At 39.0% G+C, this 12957-nt stretch overlaps 1 protein-coding gene and 1 long non-coding RNA gene across 3 annotated transcripts; both read right to left on the bottom strand.

Moving 5' to 3' along the window:
- Window positions 1-1201: 1201 nt before the first annotated feature.
- LOC149166021 (uncharacterized) lies at window positions 1202-2176 on the bottom strand. The gene has a single exon (XM_089430022.1). The coding sequence runs from the start codon at window positions 2174-2176 to the stop codon at window positions 1202-1204; it is 975 nt and encodes a 324-aa protein (XP_089286148.1).
- A 7958-nt stretch (window positions 2177-10134) lies between these two features.
- Window positions 10135-11095, bottom strand: LOC149166020 (uncharacterized). 2 transcript variants are annotated; one of them, XR_016260389.1, is made up of 3 exons: window positions 10950-11092; window positions 10665-10739; window positions 10135-10251 (listed from the first exon to the last, which is right to left on the bottom strand). It is a non-coding gene; the product is annotated as an uncharacterized LOC149166020 (long non-coding RNA). The 2 variants fall into 2 exon arrangements; XR_016260390.1 differs by lacking the exon at window positions 10135-10251 and adding an exon at window positions 10334-10351 and having other exon boundaries at window positions 10950-11095.
- Between the last annotated feature and the right edge of the window lie 1862 nt (window positions 11096-12957).

Below are 12957 nucleotides of genomic sequence, written 5' to 3'. Positions count from 1 at the left end.
TGACCTTCCCACCTTATTAATCCATGAATTGGTCCAAAATCTTCTTAAAGCGCCTTGCTATAGTTATGGATGCTCCTCCTATTAGGAGAGTGCCATCTACAAATTGAGAATGATTGATGTTCTTTGTTCCTTGCTCAATCTTGATGCCAGTGATTAGGCCTATTCTCCGGTTATAATCCAAGGTTTGACTGAGTGATTCAGCCATAAGGATAAACAAGTAAGGAGATAGGGGGCAGCCTTGTCTGAGGCCACGAGATGATTGGAAGGTTGCACACGGTCTCCCAATAATCAAAGGGGAGATCCAAGGTTCTGTTATACAAGCTTTGACCATGGTGATAAAGGAGGGATCAAACCCCATTTTATGAAGAACAGCAAACAGGAAGGTATGTCTTACCCTATCAAAAGCATTTGCAAGGTCCAGCTTTAGAACAAACCCTTTCTCTTTTCTGCTTAAGCTCGAGTGGATGGCCTCTTGCACAAGAAGGATAGAGTCAGTGATGTGCCTATTGGGGAGAAAGCCCCCTTGATTTTCAGAGATCAAGGATGGGAGATGAGGTTTAAGCCTGGATGCTAGAATTTTTGAAATTATTTTATATGCTGAGTTGCATAAAGAGATTGGCCGAAATCTTGAAAAGGTGGAAGGTCGATTCTCTTTTGGAATTAAAGCCAGATAGGTGGAGTTGGTAAATCCCCCCATTTTGCCTTTTTTTAGAACCCAACGAATCATCTTTAAGAGATCTTTTTTGATCATCTGCCAATATTCTCGATAAAAGCTAATGGGAAAACCATCAGGTCCTGGAGCTTTATCTGGGTGTAAACTCCAAATTGCTGCTTGGATTTCTTCTTCTTCTACTTCTTTTCTGAGACTGCTGTTCATTTCTTGTGTGACTCCTTTAGACAGATGTTGAAGCATGCTTGAGTAATCCTCCGCACCTTTGTCCTCAGTCAGAAGATTATTAAAATGCTTGGTAGCTGCTTCCTTTATAGTGTCCTGAGTGTTGTGACGGTTCCCTTCATTATCCATTATTGTGCTCACTGTATTTCTGGCCTTTCGAACAGTGGCTTGCTTGTGGAAATAGGATGTGTTTTTGTCTCCCTCCTGCAACCAAAGTTGCCTTGATTTCAGCCTCCATTTTGTTTCTTCGTCTCTAATGGTTTGACTCAGCTGTGAGTATAATCTAGTTTCTTGTTCTTTAGCTTGCTAAGATAGCCCAAGCACTTCGATTCTTTGCTGCACTTCCTCTAGATCTTGCTTAATTTTCTTTTTATTCATCTCGGGCTCTTGATAATTGTTCCTTGCCCAATTTTTTAAAGCATGTCTTACTCTCTTCAATTTTGTCTCCCAAATATAACTTGGCGAACCTTCTACATGTTGAACCCAAGCCTGTCGCACCACATCTTTTGCAGCTGGGATACGATTCCAAATGGCGCAGTATTTGAAGGGTATAGGCCCTAGCTGACAGTGACTATGAAGAGTAAGCGTTATTGGGTAGTGGTCAGAGGCAGAGACATTGAGAATGTTTGAGTGACCTGTAGAGAAGGTGGATAGATATGCTATACTTATAAGGAATCTATCAAGTCGTTCCATGATATTGCCGGCGCCAATTCTTCTGTTGCTCCAGGTGTACCTACGATTTTTGGGTCTGATATCAACAAGATCATGCTCCTGCATGATGGCCTCTAGTCGACTTCTGGATGGATCAGGAGTGAAATTTCCTCCTCTTTTTTCATTAGCGTGCATCACCAAATTTAAATCTCCTGCTATGATGAGATTATTGTTCTGTTCTTCTTCTATACTTGCTTCCAATGTGTTCCAACACATTTCTTTCTCTCTGTACTGATTCGGAGCATATACGTTATAAACTGTTACCTTTGAGCCTCCAGTTTTACTTTCTAAGGTGATTCGAATCCAATTCTGGTGAACGCTGGTGGAGTCACAGATCCATTTATTGCTATCCCATATAGTTAATATGCCGCCTGAGGCTCCTCTTGCTTCGCTTGCGCATCCATTAAAATGCTTTTGCTGGCTAATTACTCTACTCATTTCTGATTGATCTTGCTTTGTTTCTTGAATAAGAACAATTTCAGGGTTTTCACTGTGAATTAAGTCCTTGAGGGCAGCTAGCTTGGAGGGGTGCCCTAAGCCCTTACTATTCCAAGATAGTATTTTCATCATGATTTACTAGTGACATGGAGAGGTGCTCGCCTCTCATGGCTTTTGTTACTATTTTCTTTTTCCAAGTGTCCAAGAATGAAGGACTCTATTGGAGTTTGGGTGCCCAGTGCTATGTCTTTCTGAGCATTTTCATCCCTCTGTTGCTTGGCTGATTTCGTGCCAGGCCCTTACTTTTTAGGGACATCACTGGGCACTCCATGTTCCTTTGAAGAACTCCTGGTAATCCTTGAAGAAGGGGGATCAAGAGAGGGCTGCATGATGAGAGGAGGGGAAAGATGAAGAGGGGGATCTGTGGAAGGAACATCAAGCCCCGATTCTGCCTCAGAGAGGGTCGCGAAGGGGTTAGAAGATGGAGGGAGAGGAGGATCGGGAATCAGAGGAGGGGAGGAAGGATGCTGCTGGGAAGGACCAGGGGCATCAGGATCCATAGACTTGAGGGGAGGAGATGATTTTTTCCTTTTTACAGTTTCCCATTGCCCATCCTGCTCATCAGAATCTACATTAACTATTTTGGTGCATCTATTTGCAAAATGTCCATATTCATGGCATACCTTGCATTTGAAGGGTATCTGCTCGTAATCCAATTGCTGAATATGGCACCAATCATCAACTTTCAATTTGATCGCTTCCGGTAGTCCTCGGCCCAGATCGACTTCTACACAAATCCGCGCACACACCTGCATGTTGTCTTTAGGTTCACTGCGATCTATGTATTTTCCAACCGCATTTCCTATTGCTTTGACCGAGTCATCCCCCCAACAGTGAAGGGGAAGGTGCGGCAGTCTAACCCATACTGGTACAGCATTCGGTATATCAAGTTCTGGATCAAAATCCGGGGTCCATTTGTTGAGGTAGAGACCCCTGGAGTCCATAAAGTAAGGCCCATTCCTAAATATTAGATCTTTGTCCTCTTTGGTTTCGAAATGAAAAGTAAAATATCCTCTGCCACAGAATCTGATGGATATTTTACCCTGGATCTTGTCCGACCAGTTTCGTTCAACCCACCTTTGCACTGTTCTAGGTGATGGCCACAATCCTGTAAATTGCCCAATTAATCCTTTCTCTGCTAGGGAAATGGCTGCCATGCGTGGGATGGTAGGCGGCAGTTGAACTTCCTGTAATACATCAAGCTTCTTCACAAACTTTGTTGCTGCTGGTCTAGGTCTTTGCGGAGGGAGTGACTTTACCAGATTGGAGAAGGCTCTTTGCAACTCCGGATCCCCACCGGGTGGATCCGGAGGGTCCATGTTGAAGCTCGTTCAGGCGGTCCAGGCCGAGGCTCGTTCGCGAGTTGCAGTCGCGTGCGCAGCAGCAAACTCTGGAAACATTGGTTAATTTATAATTTATAATTATTAATAATTATAATTTTATTTATTAACAATTGTTAATTATCATTAAATATAATTATTAATGGTTAATATTTACAATTACAAATTATTTTAGTTACTATTTATTTAAAATTATTAATGTTATTATTAATAAATAATTATTTATTTATAGAGCAGAGACTTTTGTGATCCATAACATGTTTGTGAGAATGATTTCCGCAAAATCACATAGAAAGTCATTTCTTGACGCGTTTCAAATCAACCAGTGTGGTTCATCGTCAAGACAAGTTATCTATTTCTAAATAGATTATTTATTTAGAAATTCCTATCAATATTTATCAACCACATTTATTAATGTAATTGTGCTAGTAATATTTTATTATTTTCATTAAATAACCCATTTAAACTTTAAATTTCACTTAACCCAATCTTTTTTAGAATGGTTAATTTTTTTCCATAGCATATGACATAAGAAACTCTATTTCCTAATTTCTTATTTCATTATAGACACAAGAGGTCCCAAATAATGAGAACCCCTAAATTTGTATTTTGAAAATGCTAGTCAAGCCGTAAAAGGGGGGATTAAAGCTACTGAAAGGGCAATATAAACACATGAATCTCTTGAAATAACTTTCACACAATATAACCTTTAACTAATGGGATTAGGAAACACTTTAAAAATAAATAGCTTTTAATAAAAATAAATAGCTTTGTGTAGTTTTTAAAGGGACTAAATCCTTGGTCCATATAATTGGATTATTCAATTTTTGTTTAGATTTTGTGAATGTGCGAAAGAAGAAATTTTAAGAGTGAGTGAGAAATATAAAGAACAAGGGGAGTTGCAAGCAACAAGTCCCTGCCGTGCTTAGTAAGCAAACCTAGGCCAAGAGATTTCCAGAGATAGGAACAAGTCCAGTAAACTTAGACAGCCGTTGCCATTCAAATCCCCCGCCGGTGGAGGAAAGGCAGTTTTGTTATGGTGCATGGCAGATCGATCAACAGGACGCTTTTGTTGATTACCTGACCTCGAACTGGAAACTAGTACTAACTCTTACACAATTAGTACTAGAGATTTGTATTACGCGACTGTTAATATATTTATTAGGAAGTCTGTCATAAAATGCCACTTCAATAAGCCAGCTTCAAGCACCCATCACTTATCTGTTTCTTAGTAAAAGAAGGATGCAGCTTCTCCAAATGCCCATTATTGCATGATCACACTGATGAAAGGAATGCACGAGACCATGGGAAATTTAAGAAGTACCCCTGTAGTCCATGCTTCAGGTAGGTAGGCATAAATGGTACACCAGAGAACTGATGACTATATTGGGGCAAAGAATTTGTGTTTACATAAAGCGTAATCGATGCTTAATGCTAGCATATTATCAATTCAAGACACTAGTAACATGAAAACTGCCTTGAAGCTTACATTTAACCTTGAAAATAAGCATTTCTTATGACAGACGGTAACATGTGAAGAATACAAGACAAGCGCTTCAGGTAGGTAGGCATCAATGGTACACCAGAGAACTGATGACTATATTGGGGCAAAGAATTTGTGTTTACATAAAGCGTAATCGATGCTTAATGCTAGCATATTATCAATTCAAGACACTAGTAACATGAAAACTGCCTTGAAGCTTACATTTAACCTTGAAAATAAGCATTTCTTATGATAGACGGTAACATGTGAAGAATACAAGACAAGCACGAATGCTAACAATTAGGACATTAGACCGGCATCCCAACAGAAACGATAGAAGCATAAAAAATGCGAGTTGCACCACCATGGCAGATCCAAATGCATATTGGAGGCATCCGTCGTAGACCTGTAACAGAGAAGGAAGCGGGGAATTAAGACAACGCGTAAAATAATGCAAAAATAGGTCTTCGTTCGAGATGTTATTGTTTTTTCGGTTTCTTTTTTCTTTGTGTTTCGACTTTTACGATGTCAATAATCAGAAGAGCCATGAGAACAAGTGCTAAGAGAAACAATGCCGCGAGTTGAGTAAGTTGGCTTATGCTAATGGATTCCATGTTATGTGAAGCAGGGAGATGTATGTCAATATCTAGGTGCAGAAGGTGGTTTTGTTTTGTAAGCGAGAAATTAGGCATTGCTTTTGCGAATTTATAAAAGAGTTCAACGTGTTTGCAAGCTGGTTTTAAGTGTGAATGGAACCGGGTTTTTGATAATATTTTACTGTACAACCAAATAAGGATAGGCGTGCTAGATCGCGAGAGTTGAATGCGGGGTAGATTCCTGACATGTGCAGAAGTAAGTACATATGCGGATTGATTTGGAATGGAGCTGGAATACTTGAAAATCAGATTGGAGGGGATATAATCCAATATGAGGAGCATTTATTGGAGCAGGCCAGTATTTAATGGTCGGCATAAAGCAGAAAGCTTACGTTAAGTGAGCAATCGGTGCAATTAAGTGATCGATTTGACATGGGGGCAAATGGCATATGAAATGATGTATGTGACGGCAGAAGTAAATGCGAAATTAGGTGATGTATCTGACATCAGGGGCAGATCTCAAATGAAATCTTGGTGGTAGGTTGGGGCCAAGCTATTCTAATAAATAATTGGCTAAAGAGGACAAGTAATGAGTGTCACACTACGTAATACGACTCTAATGCAGATGGGCCATTACAAATTGAGAACCGTGTGCAAAAATTTAAACAACAGTTGTAGAGGCCTTGACTCCCAACTTACTCACAAAGTGCAAGAACAACAATCTGAACCGTGTGCAAAAATTTAAACAGCAATTGTAGAGGCCTTCACTCCCCACTTACCTACAAAGTGGGGAATAACAATCTGGCATAAGATACCCACAAAGTGCAAGAACAACAACCTGCCAGAAGATCGTATAAGTCAGTATCCCCACTTACCTACAAAGTGCAAAAACAATAATATAGCAGAAGATACCCAAAAAGTTCAAGAACAACAATCTGGCAGAAGATGGTAGAAGTCATTAGTGGTCGTTTTTTTCTGTGAGACATTAGAAAAATATGAATTACATTTGCAGAAATTCAAAGAGCAGTTGTAGAGGGCGTAGATTTGATTCAAAATTAATTTCAATAGATTTATTTGGTCACGTAAATGATTTCTTGACTGGTGATTTAATTTGCATTACTCTGATTTACTTAAGAAAACAAATTGCCATACATATCATATATCAGAACTGGAATCACTACACATATATCTTGATACTTGATTTTGAGATGGAGCACTAATGTAGATACAGGAGGTTTCAAACAAGTTTTTTTATCATGGCCAATAGTCATATAAGATCCTTTAGTCAGGATTTTTCTTCAAACTCAAAAGCTAGCACTTGGGAAGAGTTGCAGTCAAGAGGCAAACAAGATGAACCCTCAAAGTCCACGGTCACTGCAACAGAGGCTCAATATGAATCATCTTGCAGCACTTGTTGTGAGACTCTACAAGGCAACTTGCTTTCTATGTTAGATGAAGCTTTGGAAACTACTCCTGTAGTAGTATGTGCACTAGTCAATTTTGTCATACAAGTCTGACAAAGGCACAATTGTACATAACTGCAAATGTGCAGGGCCGTAAGCATGGGTGCCCCCTCATTATTAGAAAAAAAAGCAAGAAAAACTAATGATATATGTACATACAGGAGGTTTCAAACAAGTTTTTTTTATCATGGCCAATTCAAATCATTAGTAAAAGAGTTTCAGACTTAAGCTTAGAAGGTCATAACACTGTCCAGGGTTATTACAAGATGTAGTTACATCAGATCCTCCTCTGTCAGAATCAAAGAGTCATATAAGATCCTTTAGCCAGGATTTTTCTTCAAACTCAAAAGCTAGCACTTGGGAAGAGTTCCAGCCATTTATCATGGCCAATTCAAATCATTAGTAAAAGAGTTTCAGACTTAAGCTTAGAAGGTCATAACACTGTCCAGGGTTATTACAAGATGTAGTTACATCAGATCCTCCTCTGTCAGAATCAAAGAGTCATATAAGATCCTTTAGCCAGGATTTTTCTTCAAACTCAAATAGGCAAGCAGAAGTTTTACCAACCTGTTGAAAGATCAGACTCAACATTTTCATTAACATGGGCCTCAACTTGTGGTATAAAACATAAGCCCAAAGAGGTAAAATCAAGTGTGTGCCCAAACTGTTGCCTGTCTAAGAGGTAAAAGCTATAAGACTCACAGCAATGGTTGGGCCGGAACCCTACAGAAGACAACGAGTTGGTAATTGATGGAAAGTTGTTCTAATTCCAATGAGGAAATTGGAGTTTGAAAGAAGCCAGTAAATAGTGTCATTTAAGACATGGCAGACTTTCGGTGTGAAGGAGACATGCCATTAAATTGTTTAACCATTATTATAGGCAAGCAGATGTTTTACCAACCTGTTGAAAGATCAGACTCAACATTTTCATTAACATGGGCCTCAACTTGTGGTATAAAACATAAGCCCAAAGAGGTAAAATCAAGTGTGTGCCCAAACTGTTGCCTGTCTAAGAGGTAAAAGCTATAAGACTCACAGCAATGGTTGGGCCGGAACCCTACAGAAGATAGTGAGTTGGTAATTGATGGAAAGTTGTTCTAATTCCAATGAGGAAATTGGAGTTTGAAAGAAGCCAGTAAATAGTGTCATTTAAGACATGGTAGACTTTCGGTGTGAAGGAGACATGCCATTAAATTGTTTAACCATTATTATAGGCAAGCAGAAGTTTTACCAACCTGTTGAAAGATCAGACTCAACATTTTCATTAACATGGGCCTCAACTTGTGGTATAAAACATAAGCCCAAAGAGGTAAAATCAAGTGTGTGCCCAAACTGTTGCCTGTCTAAGAGGTAAAAGCTATAAGACTCACAACAATGGTTGGGCCGGAACCCTACAGAAGACAGTGAGTTGGTAATTGATGGAAAGTTGTTCTAATTCCAATGAGGAAATTGGAGTTTGAAAGAAGCCAGTAAATAGTGTCATTTAAGACATGGCAGACTTTCGTCTTTTTCCAAAAAGCTATAAGACTCACAGCAATGGTTGGGCGGGAACCCTACAGAAGACACTGATTTGGTAATTGAAGGAAAGTTGTTCTAATTCCAATGAGGAAATTGGAGTTTGAAAGAAGCTAGTAAATAGTGTCATTTAAGACTTATGAAGATACTGCTTGTTTGAGCTTTGCTGCCTGTTGTAACAACTGCTTGAAAACCACTTAAATTCTTCCTGTCTAAGCGGGGGGTGAAGGAGACATGCCATTAAATTGTTTAACCATTATTATAGGCAAGCAAAAGTTTTACCAACCTGTTGAAAGATCAGACTCAACATTTTCATTAACATGGGCCTCAACTTGTGGTATAAAACATAAGCCCAAAGAGGTAAAATCAAGTGTGTGCCCAAACTGTTGCCTGTCTAAGAGGTAAAAGCTATAAGACTCACAGCAATGGTTGGGCCGGAACCCTACAGAAGACAGTGAGTTGGTAATTGATGGAAAGTTGTTCTAATTCCAATGAGGAAATTGGAGTTTGAAAGAAGCCAGTAAATAGTGTCATTTAAGACATGGCAGACTTTCGTCTTTTTCCAAAAAGCTATAAGACTCACAGCAATGGTTGGGCCGGAACCCTACAGAAGACAGTGAGTTGGTAATTGATGGAAAGTTGTTCTAATTCCAATGAGGAAATTGGAGTTTGAAAGAAGCCAGTAAATAGTGTCATTTAAGACTTATGAAGATACTGCTTGTTTAAGCTTTGCTGCCTGTTGTAACAACTGCTTGAAAACCACTTAAATTCTTCCTGTCTAAGCGGGGGGTGAAGGAGACATGCCATTAAATTGTTTAACCATTATTATAGGCAAGCAGAAGTTTTACCAACCTGTTGAAAGATCAGACTCAACATTTTCATTAACATGGGCCTCAACTTGTGGTATAAAACATAAGCCCAAAGAGGTAAAATCAAGTGTGTGCCCAAACTGTTGCCTGTGAAAGTGGTGCATATAAAGGTAGATCGGTGCCTTAAACAGGTGTAAATGACTAAACACACTTACTGTAATAGGCATAGATATAAAGTACATAAGCTTAGCTGATTACATAGGTTAAGCTTAGTTACTAAGTCATTCAAGCAAATGGTTTGTTTACATATGCCTTATGGTTTCAGCCACAGGAATCAAAACGAACAGATGCAAGTGTAACAAGGGTACTTTTCAGAAAACATATAGAAATATTTCTTCTTCTTCAATAAATGTCAAGGCTCAAGTACCAGTTTCGGTAACGTATATAGGGGGGTTGCTATATCGGTGTTTTGTATAGTTTATTATGTCCTTTAGTCCCGCTAGATAAGACCTGTAAGTAGAGACTCCTTCCTGCAAACATATGAACATAGTATCAATATGTTCTTTTATCAGGGTATCCTCATATCACACAATAAATTGAATTGAATTGAATTTCTATCATCGTTGAAATAATTCAATAAACTTTTATGAAGATAGGCTCACCACTGATCCAATGTAGACTCTGTCAACTTTTTCTGAAACTCAGACAACAGTCAATGATAAATGTCAAAATAGTAAACAAGAAAGAGTGTAAGACTGTAGAACAGATCAATGAAATAGGGATCAAACACGAGCTCCTCCAAATAAACTCGAGCCAGGTGATCAGTGAAATTTACCTGACATCCAAGATCCCCAAGTCCCAGAATGCGTTCACCATCAGTGACAACTATAACATTAACACTCCTTTCACTCCAGTTCTTCAAAATTTCTAGGATCTTACCTCTGCAAAAACCATACCCTCGCAAGTTTTAACGCAGTGAAACAAATTTAAAGGATGAACCTAACAAAAAAGAATTGGAGTTTATAACCTTTCATTCCGCTCCTGCCAAGAGAAATTGTGTAACCCAGTAAACTATACTGTCAAACATATTTTATGCAATTTCCTTCCAGTAGTATCAACCAGCTAAGAAGCTGGTAATAATAAATATATATGCTACTGCAGTAGACAGATAGTTTTCATATTAACATAGATAATAACCACATGCCAAAGATGGCCCACAAGGTACTGACACCAAAACTATTGATGATATTGGAGGGAGAACAGAAAAATGCTCAAACCATTTAAAGGAGAAATAGAAAAATGCTCAGACCATACTCGGGTTTCGATAAAAGTTTGGATATTTCAATAGAAATACCTCGAGGTCCATCAGTGCCATGTATTTCTGCAATGAAGTTTGATATTGGGGAATGTTATTCAGAAGCCTTTTTTCCTGTAGAAATGTAACAATAGGTTTAGCAACCAATAGATAAATCTCACATACGAGATAGTCACAAAAGAAAAAGGAAAAGAAAAGAGTGTTCTTTCACTTCATGTACTTTGCAAAGAGATAAAACATCTAAATCACAGTAAAGGGAACCATAAAAACTAAAGAGCATTCATTGCAAATATCCAAATCTATGCAAATCGGAGAGGAAATTACTTGAAGTTCTTGTGACAGACAAGCAGGCGGTAGAAGGCCCCTAAGGTAGTGAGTGTCTCTCTCCTTCTCAGTCAATGCTAATCCTTTGTTAAAGTGGGGATCTCGCAATAAGGTGCACCCACTGTTCCAAGAACCAAAAAACAATCAAGTCAGGGTGGTCGTCGTTTCAAGGATTATTTATACGACATTAAGATCATCAAATTCAACGGCAGAGAAACAAACCCAAAAGTGTCCCAACAATCAGGAACAATCTTCAACTGTTGAAACAAAAAGAAAAAACTCTTCATTTGATGATCAATAGCCCAATTCAATACATGCTTTCATGAATCATACCTACATTCTCATAAAGAACCCAAATCCATACTTGCTGGCTAATGGCTAATGCCATGCCTAGCCCGACTTAGCTGCCATGACAACCTCCTATTTCACAAAATAAGCATACTACACTCCTGTGCAAATTGAACCCTGGTGGGGGTTTAGGGAATATCACCAACCACTCAAGACCCCAAAAGATTTTTAGGTTTATTCTGATTAAATAGAAGTGTATGATTCCAAGCATAAGCAGCATTATTGTTCAAGACATTGATAGGCTGGAGGCTTCGGACCCGCTTTGAAAAATATACCTAATCATTGAATGCTATGCTAGTGCGCCAAATCTGTATAGTATTTGATAAAAAGCAGTCAGCATAGTCATTCAGATCAAACCATCATTAAATAGAACTAAAAAAAATTGTTTCAAGTCGGACCTGCTATTATTGAAGAATCAGTTCATGAGCAGAGTATCGTAATCACTACTAGTTAACTTGTCATAACATAGGTAAATAGAGTGCATTCAATAGTCTTATCACATAGTCTGAAGCCCTATATGACGAGTAAGATAAGCCCCAATAGGGTCCCGAATTGCATATGAATCAATCTGTAACCACTAGTTTAAAGCCTTGCATGGAGGACACCAATGGGCAGAAAAGTACAGACCCACTTGTTTCCCTTCCAGTTCTCCAACTTTCACCTGTAGATTACATTGGATTCAATACAAAAATGCAATGTTGCAGCAAAATAAATGATAACAGAGACTATAAGTATAGCAATCGTACCTTGTCTCCATTATTTCTGATCAGGAAATCACGTTCCTCGTTGCAAAGCAAAGAGCTCAAACTGTCATTGGTTGTTTCCTTTTGCACAGCCATAGCAAGCTAACACAATCTCTCTCTCGGTTCCGAGCCAACTTTCTTCCACTACAATCTCTGAGGGCTAAGAAAGAGAATTTATAGACACAGGAGAACAGACAAGTGAAGATTAGTTTAAACAAATGAGACAGAGACCAGGTAGTTGTACAGGAGTAAAAGAAGTATAACCTAAAATGACCAAAGAGGGTATATTAGTGATGTAATTTAACATTAAAAGGAAACAAAGCTCTTGGAAGACTAAAAATTATAACATGTCCATGTGGGCCCGATGAGGGCCACATGGCTCACCTCCTTCTCCGTGGGATAGCATGGAGGGACTAAACCATGCCACTTAACATTGTATCATGGTCATATGTCAATACAGGAGGCAGAAGGATAATCCAACTGTCCACTGCACATGCACCAGTTTCAATTTCATGGCCTTCTAGGTTTGTCTCATCCAGCTGCCAACACTCCCAGATGAGAAGAACACATTAAGCCCTGTTTTTTTCATCTTTTTGCAGAATAGTGGTTGTTTACATACACCTAAACTCCAACAATCCAGCAAGTAGAAAGATGGATCGTAATGGGCATACTGGGTCCAATGGATCACGCCGTATTAAGATACAAATGAACAATACCACAATTGAGTTGTCAGTGGCCACAGAGCACGTAGACATTCACGAGCTCTCAATAGCTGAAACAGAATTTCTAGGGTTATCAGAGGGCGACTCTGACTGAAGAATTGCGTGGGATAGAAGCTCCAATTCCTGCTCGCGCTCCTGAAGATCTTCACAAGGAATCTCATCGACTGGAGCCAAAGCATAATACATTGTCAATGC

This window comes from Pinus tabuliformis, chromosome 5_1 (assembly GCF_031772625.1).
Source record: "Pinus tabuliformis cultivar Carrire ecotype Pingquan chromosome 5_1, CPIR1, whole genome shotgun sequence".
In the NCBI taxonomy this organism is placed as follows: Eukaryota; Viridiplantae; Streptophyta; class Pinopsida; order Pinales; family Pinaceae; genus Pinus; species Pinus tabuliformis.
This window is presented reverse-complemented; position numbering and strand designations above follow the sequence as displayed.

Bases quoted from the DNA above. Each gene is read 5' to 3' on its own strand.
- LOC149166021 (XM_089430022.1), bottom strand. From the start codon at position 2,176: ATGATGAAAATACTATCTTGGAATAGTAAGGGCTTAGGGCACCCCTCC.